The 18055-nt window shown below is 40.7% G+C and overlaps 1 protein-coding gene across 6 annotated transcripts in view; it reads left to right on the plus strand.

The window, feature by feature from the left end:
* Nucleotides 1–1845: 1845 nt before the first annotated feature.
* Nucleotides 1846–18055, plus strand: part of Wipi2 (WD repeat domain, phosphoinositide interacting 2) — a 38598-nt gene continuing 22388 nt past the window's right edge. The window contains exons 1-3 of one of the 6 annotated variants that reach the window (XM_048785294.1): nucleotides 1846–2109; nucleotides 4315–4368; nucleotides 8942–9024. In XM_048785294.1, coding sequence (XP_048641251.1) covers nucleotides 2036–2109; nucleotides 4315–4368; nucleotides 8942–9024 — 211 coding nt within the window. In that variant the 5' untranslated portion in view covers nucleotides 1846–2035. Of the gene's footprint in view, nucleotides 2110–4314; nucleotides 4369–8941; nucleotides 9025–12429; nucleotides 12491–18055 lie in introns of those variants that run through there. The other 5 variants (XM_048785296.1, XM_048785293.1, XM_015502017.2 and 2 more) reach the window with 5 other exon arrangements.

The raw sequence follows: 18055 nt of genomic DNA on the forward strand, positions 1-18055 counted from the left end.
TTTGATGAAGCTCTCTTACTTTGTGGTTGGTACTTTTTTTTTAAGTTCTTGTTTAGAAGACTTGATGTACCTCAAATCATGAAGGCATTCTTTTATGTTTGCTTCTAGAAACTTATTTGTTTTTACCTTTTAAATTTAAGTCGGTGATCCATCTAAAATAAATTTCTTGACCCTTTTGGGGGGTAGGGAAGGAGGTGCAGGGGATCCAGCAGAGGGCCTTGTGCAGGCTAACATGCTCAAATTCATTTGAGTGTGCTGTGAGGTGGGGACATTTATTTCTTTTTTCAACCATCTTCTTTTTCTCAGTAATTTGTTCCTGACCCTATGACTAAGATTAATTTTCTTAAGCACAAATTTGATCCTATTTCCTGCCTAACTATCGGTGGCAGCCCATTGCTCTTGGGAAAAAGATCAATTTCTTGTTTAGTGGATCTTAACAATACCCACCCTGATCTGGTCATCTTCTGTTCCTCCAGCCAAATCTTGTCTCCTGTCTATCTTCCCACCCAAACCTGAGCGTGGGGTTCCTTAAACAGGTCACACTCCCATCCAGGACCTTTGCTATTTAAGTGCGTCCCTCACCTCTGGCTGGTACTCAGACTTCAGCTTTTTCTCCTCTGGAAGCTTTCTATGATGGCACAGCCTCTGGCCCTTAAGAATGGTTTAGGTGAGCCAGGATGGGGGGTGTACACCTGTAATCCCAGTGACATGGGATGCCGAGACAGGAAGTTCAAGGTCAGCCTCAGCAATTTAGCAGGACCCTCTCAAAATAAAAAAGAGTGGGGATGTGGCTCAGTGGTAAAGCGCCCCTGGACTCAATCCCAAGCGTGTGCCCCCCCAAAAACAAAAACAACAAAAAACAGTACCCCAGTTTTGTTATTGTAACTTAAATATGTTCCCCCCTAGAACTTCTCAGGGAAAGGAGGAGCTTTTTAGTTCTCATGGAAGGCGCTTCCTAAACATTGCTTTTGTTTGTTTGTTGTTTTGCTTTTGTTTGGGGTTCTGGGGATTACTGAATTTAGGGGCACCTAATCACTGACAGATATGGACCATAGGCCCCAGGGACTGGTAAGGGATAAGGTTACAACTGTTCCCCTACAAGCCCTCCATGGGCCCACAAACAAAACTCCTCCCATGACCTGGCCCTGCTAAAACCCTGTAAAACCCAGATCCTTGTTGCAGCCCGCCCCCATCTTCCCTTCAAAAATGTGCCCCTCCACTGAATAATGAAAGATCACTGGTCCGTTGAGGTCTCTCATTTCTTTTTCTTTTTGTAATACCTTTCATTTGCTTTCCATCACTGAGTCAAATCCCCCTTTAAAATTTTTTTGAGACTGGATCTAAGTTGCTTAACGCCTTGTTGAATTGCTGAGGCTGGCTTTGAATTTGCGATCCTCCTGCCTCGGCCTCCCCAGTGGCTGGAATTACAGGTGTGTGCCACCACGCCGGGCTCTTCCTAAATACTGTTGAATGACTAGGTCGACTCCTGTCCCAGGAACCCAGAGTGGTTTCCCAAAGTCTGATCTAACACTTGGCAAATGATTTTGTAGATCTGAAATCTACAAAGTGAGGATATGACATTCTCTACGCCAGGCTGCAGCGAGCATCAAATACCACGGGATGCACGAGCCCTGTGTACCACCAGAGGCCTCCGGTGGCTCCCTCAGCATTAATAAGGTGACGGCAGCACGCACGAGAAAGCGTTCACCCTCTCCTCCCCAGGCGCATGCGCTCCCGCAGCACGCCACGGCGCGTCCCACGCGTGCGTGTTTGACCCGAACCCTGGCCCGGCCGGAGGTGAGGGGGCGTGGCCTCGGCCGTGCGCCTGCGCCGAGAGGACGTGCGTTGCGGGGGTGGAGCCGCGCAAGCGCGCAGGACGCCCCGGCTCCGGAGCATAAACAAGAGCGGGGCCGGGATGAGGCGGCGGTTGATCCCGCAGCAGCGAGTGGCGGCGAGCGGGGCCGGACGCCGACCCTGAGCGCAGCCAGACCCGCCCCCGCGCGCGCCCGCACGGGCCGCCCCGCCGCGCGCAGCCATGAACCTGGCGAGCCAGAGTGGCGAGGCCGGCGCTGGCCAGCTGCTTTTCGCCAACTTCAACCAGGACAATACGTAAGGCCGGATCGGGGTCTGGGTTGGGTCGGACCGAACCGGGCCGGGGTCGCGGCCGGCTCGGCTGGGTCGGGGTGAGGGCGGGACCGAGGCTGCCTTGCGGGGGGGCCTCCACGCGCACCCTCTGGCGGTGCACCTCGGGCGACTAGGGGATGGAGCAGGGCTGTTTCCACCTGCTGGCTGGAGGCTGACGTCGGACCTCGCTTCTCACAAAGTTGGGGCCGAACTTCTCGACTCGATTAGCCGTGGCGGCCGCCTGCGGAGTGGTGGGCATGAGTGGCCTCCGCGTCCCCGCCCCCTCCTCCTGGCTCAGCCCTCTTTGCCCACTCTCGCCTTCCGGCCTCTCTCCTGGTCTCCTCCTCCTCCGAGAGCCCCTTCTCTCGCTTTGATTTCTTTTCCTTCCTCTCCCGTTGTTCTTTTTTGGCAGGTGACTTTGACGTCTTCTCCAGGCAAGAGACAAGCTTAGCAATGATCCCAGCCTCCGACCTAGGGAAAAAGAGAGCCCAGAGAAGTGTTAGAAAGACGTACCCGGGGACTCCAGTGCTTCCAGGGGTGGTTCTTCCTTGGGGCAATTTGAAACCCGTGGATTCCGAATGCTTTTGTCCAGATCTGACATGGGTCGGAAACGGATTCTTCAGAGGCTGCCTGGGATGCCCTGTGAGCATAGTTAATAGATGAGGTTACTGGAGAAGGAAGGATGAGTTATGGGCCTGGAAGGGAGGCGAGCCATCTTGGGAAGTGAGTAAGAGGAAGTGATGTAAAAGAGGAGGCCAGTGGGTCACTTGGCCTCAGACTAAATAGTGGGTTGCTCCTGGCAGAATGAAATTAGCAAAGTAAAAAGAGATTTTTTCCCCCTAATTAAAAGTTAATTGTAGATTGGGAAACATCAGGTCGGAGGTGTGCCACAGGTGCCCAATAGCGTCTTCCCAAAGTTGTGAGATGTTGGAAGACAGTCACACATTGGGGCTGTGTTGGGAGTTGGAAAGGGGCAGATCACCTGCTTCAGCTACAGATCAGGGAACTGAAATGCAGAAAGGTTCAGAGCTTGCCTGAGTCTCACGATTGGTTAACAGTGATGAGGGCAGGAGTAGAATCCTGTCTCCTGAGCGCTCTTCCAGCATTCTTTCCACTCTGCTTTTCTCTACCTTCAGAGCAGAATTCTGAAGGTGTTGAATTTAGAAATAATGATGTAGTAATCTATAAAGATTAAAAGTAACAAATATGTAGTGTTGTGTGTATGACTGAAATCCAGTGCAGCAAAAACTGTGTAGACAACCTGTTGCAGTTTGTTATAATTGGGATAGACTGTGTAGTAATCTAGGTAAGGAAGAGGACCTTTCAGACCAATTCTGATCTTGGTTTCTAAGCCTTTATATTTTGAAACCAGTAAGAAGTAGTATCATGGAGTTTTATGCCTTGTCTAAATGAGAGAATTTCCAAAACATTTTCTACCACTTTATCAGCTTTTCACTAGTTACTTATAAGTACCTGAGGAAAGTCAAATATAAGAACGTGTTTTGTCTTGTGTTATTTTAAACGCGCTGCCAGATTCCCTACATAATAAGAGATGTCACTCTGGCCTGAAGTAGAACCTTTGCAGACTTGGAAATCATATGTTGCCCACTCCTCAGTCTCGAAGTTACTATTTCAAGTGAAGATTTTGGTGTCAGAATTTTGAGTTGCCAAAGAGTCCTTGATGTATTTTATATACATAAATTGGAGGGAATAGTAAGTTAGAATTATACTAAAAGTTTGTTAGGTTATCATGACTATAATTTTGTTTTAAAGCTACACTTGAAAGAAATAGAAAAAGAAATAGAAAAGTTCTTGTGGAAAGGCTTTGTGGTTCGTGCCTTTCCCTCCCTTCCTGACACCAGTGTTTATTTTAACTGAAGAATGCAGTTTTTAGCAAGGCAAAGGGTGCCTGTTGAGAATCCACATCTACTGTATTCAAAGACGACATTTGGAGGCCATTTCACTTAATAGCATATATGTATGTCATACAGTAATTTCACTTGGTCTTCTATCTTTTAAATGCTTACCACAATATTCATTCCACACAAACTATAACTTTTCCTTTCTTCTTATATTGGTCATATTTCAAATATTATGGGTTTTTTCCCCATGATTCTTATCCTAAAAGTGAATACGTTTTATTTGCTTTTTACCATCTGGTTTTTGTTTTTGTTTTTGTTTTTTAATTAGAGCAGTGAAAGAGACAGCAAGAGCAGCTGTTCGTGGTCGCCTCTCTTTTGCTTGGTAGGTTTTCATCTTGGTTTCTGAAAGTGACGCTACAGAGGGCTTATATTGAAGCACTTCTTGGCTTTTAGAATGGAGTGAACCAGTGAATAAGAGTCAGAGGGTCACTTGCCTCTTAAGTGGAAATATCAGGGACTAAATTTTTCCAGTGGATACAACAGCTTGTGGGAAGTTAGTGACGTGGCCAAATCAGTTTTAAACATTTCTGAAAGACATAGAATAAAGGGACTTGACTTCCCAAACCTGGTATTTGTAGACTGATGTTTTGAAGTGTCTGGAGGTAGTGATTGTTTCCTTCCACTGTGTTTCTTATGTTTCCAGTTGACAGTTAACTGTTCATTGAGGTACTGCTCTCCACTGTGTCCTCATCTGGAACTTGAAGATGGTTTGTAAGGCTCCTTCCACCCTAAAGTTGGAGGTCATTCTGCCTGCTGTGCAGAGGATATAGTTGAAAATGACACTGCCAACAGTGACCAGTGGGGAGGAGACAGATTAGACATCAGGACTTGTGTGACCCATGGGTCATGCTTGGTGCAGTCAAGGGAGAAGCTGGATGACTTCCAGTTTCTGGTGTGGATTCTGGGTGAACAGTGATAAGTTCATGGGAAGAAAATTTAGTGAAGGAAAGAATTTTGTGTGTCTCCCAATGAGTGTGAAAGACATTAGGGCTATCCAGGTGCACATCTGGGGTGAGACATGTGCATTGGGGAAGGGGTACTGTCTTTGCCATGAACTCTGAGCAGCCATGGTCCTAAGTGAGGGTGCCAAGACTACCAAGTCACTTGGCAGCAGGGACAAGCTGCTTTCTGTTTACAGTGTTGACCTGGTCCACATAATCTCATAATCAAGTATGGCCTTTTCTTGAAGATAATGAAAGGGAAAGGCCTTTATGGACTGATGAGTAAGAACAGGTTCGAGAAGAGATAAGGCAGTTAAAGAAAAAAACATTGATTTCCTTTTTTGTGTGTGTGTGTGTGTGTGTGTGTGTGGAAGTTGCTACCTTTTAGATGTTGAATGCTCAAGTTTAAATTTAGTGACAGAGACTTTTAGTTAAACGTGGTGGCTCAAACACAAGCATTTATTTTGGCTCCCTCCCAAAATCCTCATAAATGTCATAAAAGATATTTTAAAGGGCTCAACTCATAGGGTGGGAAGAATGAGAAAGGAGGTGCTAGCAACAAAATTGGGAAACTAGCAAGTGTTAAAGGAAACTATATCCTAAATGGCTATTAGAGAAAGCTAAGAATCACTGCAGAATCCCTGAAAGGCTCAGGAATGTCTGTCTAGGGCAGCTCCAGAAGTGAAGGAAGAAGGAGAGGGATGATGAAGGTAAAGAGGATTGGTTCAGAGTGTTCAAGATGCAGTCACTTGCTTCTCCTCTCTAACAAAGACAGGCCTAGTCTCTGCAAAGGACCAAGTCAGGGTCTCTGGATTTGGTTACCAGGCACAGTTGAAGGCATGCAGTGGGAGGGGGTGGGGAGCACTAAACAAACAGGTCTGTATGTGTGTTTGCTTTTATTTACCCATTGTCAATAAGATCCTAAAGATACCACTCTGTTAACTCTTAGAAAAACACAAACATTTATTGCTAATAAAATTATTCATTAGAGTAAATCTCATACTTTCCTATTCTACCTTTCTCATTATTATATCTGCCATTTTGTGGTCAGGCAAATGGAGAGAAATTATTAAAAGCAAAATCAGTGAGGGGTGTGTGAACCTGATTACTGGTGTTGGCAATATTTTGTTTTGTTTGTGCTGGGCAGTGAACCCAGGGTCTTGCTCATTCTCAGCTGGTGCTCTGCCTGTGAGCTAGACTCCCAGCCAACTTACAGTTAACATCATTTTTAGCTGCCTACCTTTACTGATAAAAGTTTATGTTCCAACAATACTATATCTACACCTCAGAAAAGTACTTGGGATTTTTTTACTTCAATTTCTTACTGATTGGAGTTCACAATAAATTTTATAGGCTTTGGGATTAAGATTCTAGCTGAGGCATTTAGTATTCAAAATCAGTTTCTGAATATCTGTAAGAACATCAAGCTTGATTGGCAAAGCCTGGTTTTAACTGTCTGTGGGGAGCACACTTGAGAGTCAGGGTAACTCACACTCAAGGATCAGATTCTAAGGCTCATTAATCTTGTTCATGGGAAAGGCCTTTTCTAAGCTTATTTTATACGTAATGCTAATAACTGATGATTTGGTTTCCAAATCAGCAAATTAGAAAAGGAAAGAGCTGCTAATGATGATATAGTCATGAGGAAAAGTGACAGCTGTCAGCAAAACTAAAGTTAGGAATTATGTGTGCGCGCGCGCGTGTGTGCGCGCCGCTGAGGAGTGAATCCAGGGCTTCATGCATGCTAAGCACATGTACCATAGAACTGCACCCTCAGCCATGGAAAATATTTTTATCAAAGCCCTACAGTCTGTCCATTTGATACTGGGTAGATGAAACCATCAGTTCAAAAGAATTTGCCTTTTCCTTGCTTTAAGAACACAGGAGAGAGAGCTGGAGTTGTGACTCAGTGGTAGAGCATTTGCCTAGCATGTGTGAGGCACTGGGTTCAATTCTCAACACCACATATAAATAAATGAACAAAATAAAGGCTCATCAACATCTAAAAAAATATTTAAAAAAAATGAACACAGGAAAGTATATAATTTGAGAATTAGTTATTTTTGGTACTGGTGATTGAACCCAGGGTGCTTAACATTAGCCAAATCCCTAGCACTTTTTGTATTTTATTTTGAAACAGGGTTGTTTAAAGTTGCTGAGGCTGGCTTTGAATTTGAGATCCTCCTGCCTCAGCCTCCCAAGCTGCTGGAAACACAGGCATGGGCCACTGTACCCAGCTGAGAATTATTTTTTTAAAAAATCAAATAGTGGAGGGGCAAGGGATTGGTGCTTAACATAGCAAACCATAGTTATCTGGAATATATTAAACACCAATTTGCTGAAAGTCTGGGGTTGCTGAGATTTTAATTTTAACCTTGAAAGTGCTTATATTTTTTTCTACTACTTTTCAAAATGCTTACCAGGTATGAATACCTGATTATTTCACTGAAATAAATAATTCAGTATAGGGCTGTGGTTGTGGCTCAGTGGTAGAGCTCTTGCCTAGCATGTGTGAGGCACTGGGTTCAATTCTCAGCACCACATACAAATAAATGACATCTAAAAATATTTTTTAAAAAATAATTCAATATAGAAAAGTGTTTTGCAAAGAAAAATCATATAAGCTGGTAGAAATTTTTTGTTCCCACTGTCCACCAGTGTGACTGAACCAGTGTGACTTATTAATAGTTGCTTCCTTCTTACATTTTATATATCTTCCACATGTGCATGTAAGACTTGGAAATCTAAAAGATTTTTAATAGATGACATGATCATTAAAATACCTCTCATTTTTATTGTGGGGTACAGATGCTAGTAGTATGAAATGTCCATTTTCATTCTTTCTGGTCTTCTGGTTTATCCACTTGTTTTCACATTCTTCCAGACATTACAAATAAAAGTGATCTTAGTATCTGATTCTTCCTATATCCCACCACTTCCTGCTTTATTTGCTCATTCTTTCTGTTTCTGAAGGCTGCGCTTTCTTCTCTTTTCTGTTTTCTTTGGTCGGTTGCATTTGGGAGAGAGGGATTTTTTGATCAGGAAATCCTTCATTTGGTGTCACTGGTCCCCTGCACTGGGGAGGGTTGGGCGAGCTCCTGAGGTTCTTCCAAGCCTCTGTGCTAAAGCAGGACTGTTGGGTGGTTAACATGGCATCTTAAATGTGAAGCTGTCAGAAGGGATCCTTCTCTTTCTAAGCCAACAGCGTTCTAAGTTAGCTTTTTGGTTTGTTTTGCTTCCACCCTGTTGCTCAGCCATAATACAACCTAGGTGATTGAGACATGATTGTGAAAGGGCTTACTGAAATGCAGAAAGATGCCAAGTCCACAGAGGTTGTAAACATCTTTAAAATTTAGAATGCAGTGCCAGCTTGCTTTATTTCTCAGACCCTAGTGGACTCCCTATATGTATCCCTTGAGAATCCCCAGTTTGTTGTGAGGGAATCAGTAATTTAGGGCTGATCATTTTTTCATTCATATCTCAAACTTGAGAGTTTTGTAAGTTGTTTTTTTTTTTTAGTATTTTTATTTTAATCTTTTCCCCAGTTTTGTGTTTAATGGATAAATTGTATATATTTAAATTGTATAATATGATTCTTTAATACATGTATACATTATAAAGTGATGTAATCAAGCTAATTAAGGTGTATCCATCACCTCATATAGTTACTTTCTTTGTAGTGAGAAGTGTTTTGAGTATGTGGTATATTTTTATTATTATAGCCATTGTCCTGTACAGTAGATATCCAGAAAAAGTATGTAAGAGTATTGTCTATATTTTATTGATTTTATAGCAACTTCCTCTGCCACACACCTGGTATAAACTGGATGAAATTACTTGGACTATGCTAATTTCTGGTAGGAATGCTGGTTACTAACTGACATGGGAGTTAGTTTGTGCATTATCACTGTCTACATGTATCAGCTCTTATTTCTGAATTTGGCTTTTTTGCAGGTCCCTAGCTGTTGGTAGTAAGTCCGGTTATAAATTTTTCTCCCTTTCTTCTGTGGATAAGCTGGAACAGATCTATGAATGCAGTAAGTGTTTGTTTTCTTTTTTCCCTTCGTAAAAAAAAAAAAAAGTAGACCAGTTGTACCTGAATTTGAATGAAGACTTAAACTCAAGCACTGTGGGTGGTTAAAGTTCAGATGCCCCTTGACCAATCCTCTTCTTTCACATTGGTCTCCCGGGAGGGACAACTAGTGACAATCTCTAGATATTCTTTTAGCTCTTTTTCTGTGCATTTACGTACATGTAAATTGTACATTTAGAATTTTGTTTTATGGGAATCTTACCATATATATTATTCCATAATTTCTTCCCTTTTTAATACCATTTTAAAACAGTTAGCTTACTCTTATAAAGGTCTTCCAGAAAATTGAAAATTTTTTATAGCTCCTGCAGGAACAATTTGTTTTCTCAAGTTGTCATTTTATAGCACTTGAGTAGCCTACGAATCAAAGAGGTAGTGTGGAGTAGCAGAAGGGTCATGTGCTTTGCTTGTTTGGCCACTTACTATCTAGCTTTAGGGGATTACTTCATTTCTAGGCCTCGGTTTCTTTTTATTTTTTTCCAAAACAAATAAGGCCTGTCTCTAAGATTGTTTTCAGTCTTGGAAAACAATGACTATATGTAAAACAATACTTGGTGAAGAAATAGTTGAAGGTATAGACCCAGGGAGACTACAATGGAAAGGTTTGAATCTTTCCCCATAAATAATTTTTTAATTAAGATAATTGGAGATGCTTGTATATTTACAAAAAATAATGTGGATCCCTTGTACCCCTTGTCCAGTTTCCCCCAATGATAACATCTTGCAAAGCCTTAGTATAATGTCATAGTCAGAATATTGATGTCCTTCTTTCCTGTTCCTGTTTCTCCAGTTTTACCTGTGCTTATTTGTTTGCATTCAAGTTCTGTATACTCCTAATACCTGTGGAGATTGCTGTATTACCACAGTGAAGATACTGCACAGTTCTAAAACCAAAAGATCTTCCAGTTGCCCTCTAACCACATTAGCCTCTCTTCCACAACCCCATCCCCCATCACTAATCCCTGGCAGTTACTGATCTTAGTTTCTTAAGTTTGAAAATGATATTAGTCAGTTTTTTATTACTATAACAAAATACCTGAGATAAGCTATCTTTTCTTCATAACAAAATACCTGAGATAAGCTAACTTATGAAGAAAAGGACTTCACTGCATTGGCTCAGTTGTAGTGAAGGCTCTCCTGGCTACACAATGATGTGTGCACATGAGGGAGCAGGCAATCACATCTAGAAACCTGGAAGCCAAAAAGACTTGGTAGGGCCAGGCTTGCACTGTTTATAACAACTCTCTCTTGAGAGAACTATTTTAATGCCTTTTGAGGGTAGGACCCCCAGTGACCTAAGGACCTCTCACTAGGCACCATCTCTTAGAGGATTCATCACCTAACAAAAGCATCACCTTGAAACCAAGCCCCCAACAAACTAACCTATGAGGGACACTCAAACCATATCCAACCATAGCAGAAGAATATAATCTTTTGATTGATGTTTTTGGTCAGCACATTTCTTAGGAATTCATCCAAGCTGTTTTATGTATATGTCAACAGTTCTTCCTTTTGCAGCCCAGTAGTATTCCACAGTATGATTGTATCACAGTTTAACCATTCACCTGACGAAAGAACATGTAGGCTATTACAGTTTGGGGCTTCTACAAATAAAGCTGCTGTGAACATTCACGTATAGGTTTTTGTTTGGACGTGAGTTTTCATTTCTTGAAATGCCCAAGAGAACAATTGCTGGGTCATATGATATTGCACGTGTACTTTTTTTTAAAACTGTCAAACTGTTTTCTAGGGTGGCTGTACCATTTTACATTCCTACCGGTAGTAAGTGGTCTGATTTCTCTACATCCTTACCAGCATCTGGTGTTACCCCTTTATTTTTTTTCAGCCATTCTGATAGATAAGTACAGTACTATCTCATTGTGTGGCTTTGTGTTTGCTAAGAATTGTAAGTTCTCTATATATCCTAGGTACTAGTCCTTTGTTGGATATGTGGTTTATAAATATTTTCTCCCTCTCTGTATTTTACATTTTAGGCAGACCTTAATCTGCCGTGGCCCTGACCTAAGCTAAGGATCCTTGCTTGGGGGAAGTAAGGAGTGTAGTATTCACACTATGCCACTTCTAACTTATCACACTGGGATATGGGTTCAGGGGAGACTTGACTATCATTTTGTTTCTCTGCAATGAACATTAAGATTTTGGGTAACTGGGTTCCCCAAAATGCCGGACCCCGCCAGAATTTCCTTCTGAGTGTTCCAATATTGTCAGCTTTGTTTTCTCTGTGGTTTATGTTCCATTATGGAATTCCACTTTTATTATTACTATCTCAAGAATGGGAGGTTCGCCAAGCTTGTGTGAATAGATGTCTCATGTTCACACATGTGCACTCATTCAGTGAATGTTCTAGTCTTGAGGACCTGCATGAGCCAGCCTGTTCTGGTGGTTGGAGACAGGAATGACAGCATTTCCACCTCCATGACACTTGCATCTAAATGGAAGAGGACCAGAAGTGTTTGTTTCAAGTCTTGGGTGGGGGGACGCAATCAACAGCAAACAGACATAAACAACACCCCTTCACCTATAAAATAAGGTGAAGACACTAGGATTGCTTTGTGCCGCTTACTTGAAAGTACAGTGTTCTCATGGCCCACTAGGAGGTGAGGGGCCCTGGTTCCTCTCTGTAGGTGAACCTTTTTGTGTCCTCCCCTCCACAGTGTAGTGTCCAACTCCTTGCAGTTCCTCTTGCTACCCCAAGGTAAGGCCCTCTTAGGGAGAGCAGTAAACCAAGCCTCAGACTCATCCCTGCCTGGCTCCTGTTGACTGTCTCACTACTTTACTCCCTTTTGTCCTCAGACTTGCCTCCTGGTGCTTATTAAATCTTCCCCAGAAGCCTTTCTTCTAGGTAGAGCTGAAGGTGTGATCTGGGTGATAAGATAGGTGTGAATCAGTGATTGCTGATGTGAGCATTCCTGAACCTCTCCAAATGTGATCTTCCCTCCTGAAGACTAGTCCTATCTCTGGAAGTGGATCCCTGGCTTTTATGAATGGCTGGGACATTTATTAAGTCTGTATCCAAATGAAATGCCCTATTAAACTGTTGCCATAGTCACTGTAGTCATCTGTTTTGAAATTCTCAATTTGACTTTGTTTAGAGGCCCAATTCTTAGAAAGGGTATAAGAGTATAAAAACCTTTATTTTTTATTTTTTCTCAACATAAAGTTTGCTGGCTTTTGGTGGAATCTAATCTAAAGTCTTAGTAGTGTCTTTTTAAGGAGGAATATTAGTTTCTGTATTCCACCTAGTGAACTTTGGTACTTTAAAATAGATGGAATGTATTTTTTGGAGTTAATACTTTAAACTAAAGCTGTTTTATTGTTCTTTCCCTAGAACATTATCTACCTTTCCTCTCTCACTTTGAGTAGAGAAAAGAATGTCTGTCAGGAAACAGGTTAGTTTTCTACTGAACATCAAGGTTGTTTTCTAGCATTCTTCTATAAGTAAACTGAAAGGATCTTGCTTCATATATCCGTACTTTAGTTCGGGCTCAGTGTTGGCTTGTACTCTCAACTCTTTGTGATGCATCATAAAGTCAAATCTTTCCTCTCAGTCTGTTGCTATTACAGAAAGAATGAGCCAGAACCAGTTTGGGGGAAAAGCAAGGTCGACAACTGCTTTTGTTCTTTATTTCTTGAAAACAAACAAAAACTAAAATCTTTACTCAGAAGCATGGTAAGATTTTTTTGCTGCCTGTGTTATCGTAATTTTAAACTTAGGGGAAAGTTGCAGACTCTCAGATAAACTTGTCCATTGTTGATGTATGCTCCATATGTTTTCTCATTCTTTCTCTGTAGATGCATTTCTTGTTTAAAGAAACAGTACACAGATATGTGGTCCCTTTTCTCTAAAATATTACTGCAACAATATCCTCCATTATTAGGCAAATTAGATAAAAGATATGGGTGTATTACTTATAAAAGTTTAGAAGTTAGCTTTTTCAGATTCTACATTGTATGTTCTTTGCATTTTATACATTTCTGAACTAGGAAAGCAGACCTCATGAAGCATTCAGTTCCAAAACACAAGCAGAATGTTACTTAGCTCAGCAGAAGTGAATGGAGCCTATGAAAATTATAGAAATGCATCCATCAACATATAACCCCTTTTATCAGCCTTCTTGCTTGGCCGAGAAACTAATCATCATTTACTTTACAGCCATCATCTGCATCTTAAGGGTTGAGAAATGGTGCTTTCTGAAATCATTTCTATTTGACAGGCCATGTGCTGTTTGGAATATTAATTTCAGTGAGATTTATAGTAATGGAGAAACTCTAGTAGCCCCTCATTGCCTGAATCTGTTGTAATGGAATATCGGGCTCTTAACTTGCATCCCCATAGAGCTCCAGGCATCCAACAGGCTTGTGCGGAAGTGTGTTCTATCAATTATTTAATGGCTTTGTTCCTCCCACTTTAGGAGCTTTATCATTGCCAGCTAGAAACTCTGCCAGCAGAAGCAAAGCAACGTTCTTGCTTTAATCAAGTAATTAATTTTCTAAGTTAGATTTTCAGGTAGGCAATCTCTAAGAAGAACATTGGCAAAAATTGTGACAGAAGCCACCTAGAATGAGTCCTAAAAGCTAGGCCTTATCCACTTGAGGTCATGGAGTTCATGTTCATACTTTCTCTTTGTCAGTCTGAGTACATTCTGGCACTGGTGTGCTGGCACCATGCCATCCTGAGCAGTGACACAGCCTTGTATCTTTTTCTTCCTGTTTGACTGTCATATCTTTCATAATTAACCCAATTCATTGTTTACCATTTTATTTCCAGGAAGGGCCAAGCTGTCTGTAGTTTAGTGGAAAGTGGTCTGTGTATGTGGGTTCCATGTATGCTTGTGCATTAGAAAGTTCTCTTGAGTGTGAAATTTAATATAATAATTAAATTATGCTCTGTGTTCATTCTGGAGACACTGGTGTTCCTCCGCCATTTGACTTCATCCATTTCCTGGTAAAAACTCCTTTGGAAATCTGATGGTAGTTGCAGATGTTTCCCCCCAGAAAACTCTAGTATTGTATGATTTCAGTGGTTTCACAGACCCTGGATACCCATCTGGATATTTCCCAGGATATTCACTTGAGGTCATGGACTGTGGTCTCTGGGAGGGTCTGCTCTGACACTTAATTTCTGTCCTGTGTGGCCCATTTTCTCATGAGCAGCAGGACTTGACAGAGTCCCTTGTTACTTGCTTGCATCAGATCTTAATATATCAGCCAAAGTTCAGATTTCTGCAATAGGTTGCCTAATTTTTTTTTTATTGTGTTTTTTAACAGCCCTTTTGGAATGTAATTTATATATCTCTTATGGTATATAAATCTGTTTAAAATGTACAATCCAGTGGGTTTTAGTATATTTACTAAGTTGTGCAGCCCACCATAATCTAATTTTAAAATGTTTTATCATCCCCCAAAGTAACCCTAAGTCCATTAGCAGTCACTCCCTGTTTCCTCCCACCAGCCCTGCATCACCACTAATCTACTTTCTGCTTCTATAGATTTGCTGTCTGGACATTTGAGATAAATGGAATCCTGTGTCTGGCTTCTTTCATTTAGAATGTTTTCATGGTTCATCCCTGCTGTAGCATGTATCAGTACTTCACTTATTTTTATTACTGAAGTGTTGTATGGATATATGATTTTGTTTATCTGTTGCTGGACATTTGGGTTGTTTCCATCTAGGGGCTATTGTAAATAGTGCTGCCTTGAACATTTGTGCACAAGTTCCTGTGTGAATGTATGTTTTCATTTCTCTTGAGTAGACCTGCAGAAGTGGACTTCTTTGTTTTGCCCACTTGTGAGCATAACTGTACTGTAGCTTCCTGGAGTGGGAAGTATGCATTTTAAAATGGAAGGACACTGCCTCACTGCCCTTAGCAAAGGTAGTGTTTATGTGCGTGTTGCCAGAGTGTGAACTGGCCTGCTTCCTCACACCCCTCCCAGGTTAGGCATCACCATGCGATTTCCTACTCACACTCTGAAGTTTGTAAAGTCCATTTGCCTTCATTATTTACAATTCTCCAGTCGATGGAAGTGGAACTCTTTTTTTCATGTACTCATTTGCTGTCTTTTCCTTTTTTTAGGTAACTGCCTGTTTGTTTTCTTTGCCTGCTTTTTTGTTGGGTTATTTGTCTTTTATAGATTTAAAGCAATAAGCCATTTGTTGTGGTTGGCAAATACTTTTTTCTGGGATGTCATTTGCTTTTTCACCTTGTTTACTTATGTCTGTCTTCACCATTCCAAGGCATGACTCAGTCTGGTCCTGTAAGGCTCCACCACCAGAACATCCTCCCACTCCTGTTAAGACTTTTCTCAGCATTGTCCTCCAGTACCTTGGTGCCATGTTTTACAGTGAATTCTCTATCCACCTGCAGGTTTTTTGATTTACAAAGTCTTCCACTTTCATTTCATGCCTGGAAAAAACATTTTTCCTGTGTCCTTCTTTGTTTAGAGGGTTTTAGTAAAGCACTGAGGGATCAAGATGAGCTTTTATTTGAAACTCAGGTAGGAAAAAAAAATAGTTAATGTGTTCATCTAGGTGGTAGGCAGATGGAGGTTTATTTCATTTTACTCTTATGAATGTTTATCGCTAAAGAGTTTTCCTGCCTTCATTCCTCATTTTAAAAATTCTGTAAGAAATATCCTCTACTTTATTTCATAAAAATTTCAGAAAAATCATTTCAAAATCATAGTTGGATGAGAAGATGAGCAGACACCCCGACCCAGAGATCCTCTCCATCTGTGTTTCTTTGAGATAACTGAATACATTACTTCCTCTTCTTTTTCCAAGATTTTATTAATGGAAATTTCCATAGAAAAGTTGAAAGTACTTTCCAGCAAACACCCATCTATCCTCAGTTTAGACTGCGTTGGTGACAGTTTGTCACTAGTCCTATCAGCACAGGCCATTATCCAACTCATTCAGTGTGTGTGCGCTTCAGAGTGCATCACAGACACCATCACAGTACCCAAGCACTGCCTCGCTCCTTGTACCAAGTGGAGTTCAGTGTTTTCTTGGGTGTTTTTTTTTTTTTTTTCCCTTAAAAAAGTAAAGTTTGCACACAATAGTATGCTCAAATCTTAAGCAAACATTCTGAGTTTTGACACACACCCACACCTTGGTAAGCCCTCTTGAGGTTTACCATCTCCAAAAGGCACCATTCAGACTCCCTCCCGGTAGAGTTCTGCTCCTTTCTGCCCCCAGAAGCTACCAGTGTTTTTTCTACCACTTCAGCTTTATCTATCCTTGAACCTCATACAGAATGTACCATCTACTCTTTCATTGACATTTCTTTTGCTCAGCATAAGTTTTTTTGAGATCTGTTGATATTTTTGCATGTCTCAGGTGCTTGGTATATGAATATATATTCTCTGATGGACATCTGGGCTCTTCCCAGTTCAACTTACTATGAATAAAGCTGTTAGGAACATTCTTGTACAAGTTTTTTGGGGCATATGTTTTCATTTATCTCGGGTGAATGTCTTACTGGAATTGTTGAGTAGATAAAGTATTCAGTTTTATAGAACTACCAGACCTTTCACCCAAGTGGGTATCATCATCTGTATTCCTATCTATGCTGAGAGACCGGTTTCTGTGCCCACTAACATTTGGTGTTGTATCACTGTTTGATTTTAGTCTTTCTTATGCGTGTGCATACGTGCCAGGGTTGGAACCCAGGGCCTGCTGTGTGCTAAGCATGCACTCTATCAGTGAGTGCACCCCACTCCTCATTGTGATTTTACTTTGAATTTCCCTGGTGACTAATGATGTTGAACACTTGGTGTGTTTGTTGTCCATTTGCATATGTTTTTTGAAACCCCCTATTTAGATTTGGTTGTTGCTTTATTGAGTTGGGGGATAAAGATCCTTCATTCAAAATGATTTGTGACTCTTTTTTCTAGCTTAGTTTGCCTGTTTTCTTAATTTTATTGGCTTTGTAATAGATCTTTTACATTTTGATTTTTCTTTCTTTTTTTTTTTTTTAAGGTTTTGGCTTTCTGTGTCCTATCTAGGAAACCTTTGCCTACCCTCAAGTTATGAAGCTCTTTTTTTATTTGCACTTTGAAAGTTCTATAGTTGGAATTGTGCATGGAGAGTTTTCTTTTATGTTTAGGTCAGTGATCCATCTGAAATTAATTTCTGTGTGTGTCATGAGGTATAAATCAAGGTCAAATTCCTTATGGATTCCTATTGCGTCATTTGTGGAAAAGATTTTTCTTTTCTTGTGGGATCACTTGGGACCTATATTACAGTCCTGTAAGTGTGGTACTATTTGGGGGCGTTTTATTTTCTTCCATTGGTTTATTTGTTAATCTTTGTTCTTTTTCAACTTAGTCTTATGTGTTCTAGATCTAGATTATTTTGCCTTTCCATACAGAATTTTAAAGTAGCTTTCAATGTCTACAGAATGCTAAGGATGGCATTAAACACAGAAATCATTTTGAGGAGAATTGACATCTTAACAATATTGAGTTTCCAGTCCATGAGCCTGTTATATTTTCTCATCATTTAGCTCTTCGTCTTAGTAATGTATTGTACGTTTTGGTATGGAAGTATTGCATCATTTATTAAATTTATTTGTAATAATTTACAGTTAGGTAGTATTGCAGAAGCAATTTTTATTTCATTTCCAGTTGTTTAATGCTAGCTCATAAAAATATACTCTATTTTTGTAAAAAAAAAAAAAAAATTCTTTCTCTGTGGTGCTGGGGATTAACCCAGGATCTTGTGCATGCTAAGTAAGCCCTCCCACTAAGTTACACCCCCAGATTCATTTTGTTTTTTAATTTTGCATCCTGTGATTTTGTTTATTTGATTTATTAATTGTAATGGTTGCTTTGTAGTTTCCTTTTTTCTTATTTTTTTTATTGGTTATTCAAAACATTACAAAGCTCTTGACATATCATATTTCATACATTCGATTGAAGTGGGTTATGAACTCCCATTTTTACCCCAAATACAG

This window comes from Marmota marmota, unplaced genomic scaffold, assembly GCF_001458135.2.
Source record: "Marmota marmota marmota unplaced genomic scaffold, marMar, whole genome shotgun sequence".
Lineage (NCBI taxonomy): Eukaryota > Metazoa > Chordata > Mammalia > Rodentia > Sciuridae > Marmota > Marmota marmota.